Source organism: Silurus meridionalis, chromosome 5, assembly GCF_014805685.1.
Source record: "Silurus meridionalis isolate SWU-2019-XX chromosome 5, ASM1480568v1, whole genome shotgun sequence".
In the NCBI taxonomy this organism is placed as follows: Eukaryota; Metazoa; Chordata; class Actinopteri; order Siluriformes; family Siluridae; genus Silurus; species Silurus meridionalis.
In genome coordinates this window covers 3,854,392-3,855,949 of record NC_060888.1, presented here as the reverse complement: position 1 = coordinate 3,855,949, position 1,558 = coordinate 3,854,392, and the positions used below count along the sequence as shown (strand labels likewise).

Genomic DNA, 1,558 nt, shown 5'->3' with positions numbered 1-1,558 from the left:
CGAATAAAATAAAATCCAGCATTATTTTTATTTATCAGTACTGAAATAAATGACTTTAAGAGACGTAATGTATGTGGTTAAAGTTTTAAACAAGGGTGTAATTACTATTAGAAATAGGTTTTGTATATCGTCCATGAGTAGAGCTTTTCTACATGGGTCTAGGAAGCCGATCGATCAGTTGATTACAGCCAGGTTTTTACATGATGTTGTGGACATGGCAACCCGCCAGTTAGAAAATATACGTTGTTCTTTTTTTTACATTGATTTTATTTTTAAGACATTATAGTTGTTAGCCAGTTCGACTGGCCTTGTCAAACCAAGATAACTCAAGTTTTATAAATAATTTCTGCTTGGAAAAGAAATAAAAAGCTCACCTTGTTCCAAATTCAGAGAATGCATGAAATCATTGATGGAATCTATTTTACAATTAAACAGGTTAAACATTTTTTTAGTAATTCCTAATGTATCTACCATTTGGCCAAATGTCTGGGACATCTGACCATCACACACACACGCACCGCTTGAACAGCTTTAGTATCTGTTATATTGACCCCCAGAAGGCTTAGCAGTACATTTTGGGGCTGTAGGGTTTCATGCTCATTGAGCTACAAGAGCATTAGTGAAGTCAGACACTGCTGTTAAGGGACACTCGAGTTCTTCCACTTCAAACTTACACCACATCGTTAAGAAGAATGCTGTATGGGTACAGGGTCATTAGCATGCTAGAACATATTTGGAGCCTCTCAGTTCTAGTTGTATTCCTGCAACTAGACATTCTAGTGTTTCTGAGTTTAGAAAAGGCCCACATCACTGTGCGATGGCCAGTATTCCACAAACATTTGGCTACGTAGACATAGTGTATTTATATTACCCTAATATTCTTTTGCTACCTCAAACCAATGGCCTCTCATGTTGTCAACCATATTTAAAAAATCCTTTCACACCTGAGGTCTTCTTAAAAAAATAAAAATAAAATAAATGCTCCAAAAATGCAAAAACTGTGCAAACGTTTGCTAGTGGTTTTGGCTTCGGAGATGTACACTTTGCCCTGCGATGAAAAGTGAATTTGGGAAGCACACAGGTGCTTTATTTTTATTTTTTTTCCTTTCAGTTCTCAAAACAAGCACCAAAACGAAGTATGGAGTTAAAAGTAGCATTGCCACATCTGTCTATAAGAGAAAGCAGGCTCTAAAAGCCCTGAGCACGTTTCATTCGGCGTAAAAAGTTCCTCTTTTCCTCAAGAAGCTCCTGGATCCGTTTGTTGCGTGTTCGTTCACGCAGGAAGATGCGCCCTTTTCTAGGAATGATGTTGTCCTCTGGGAACTCGTTGTCCACACCACTGATTTGAAAGGGAACCTCGATGAGATTGTTTTCTTCCTCTTTGATGGCCGGCCTGGATGGCGTTAATATCGTCGGTGCTGATGTGCTGACCGTTGCAGCGAATGGTATTGTAACGGATGATGTCGTCATGACGGACGATGGTGCAATACGTTCTTCGGGTCTTGGCGTTTCTTTAAAAGTCGGTATTAGTGTTGTGAATATAAGAGCCATGCTGGTA

The 1,558-nt window shown here is 39.1% G+C and overlaps 1 protein-coding gene across 3 annotated transcripts in view; it reads right to left on the bottom strand.

Moving 5' to 3' along the window:
- Positions 1–1,061: 1,061 nt before the first annotated feature.
- The window catches only part of LOC124386140 (A disintegrin and metalloproteinase with thrombospondin motifs 2-like), a 132,427-nt gene continuing 131,930 nt past the window's right edge, over positions 1,062–1,558 (bottom strand). For all 3 annotated transcript variants that reach the window (XM_046849788.1, XM_046849790.1, XM_046849789.1), the window contains one exon: positions 1,062–1,558. This exon is cut by the window's right edge and continues 628 nt beyond it. In XM_046849788.1, coding sequence (XP_046705744.1) covers positions 1,189–1,558 — 370 coding nt within the window. In that variant the 3' untranslated portion in view covers positions 1,062–1,188.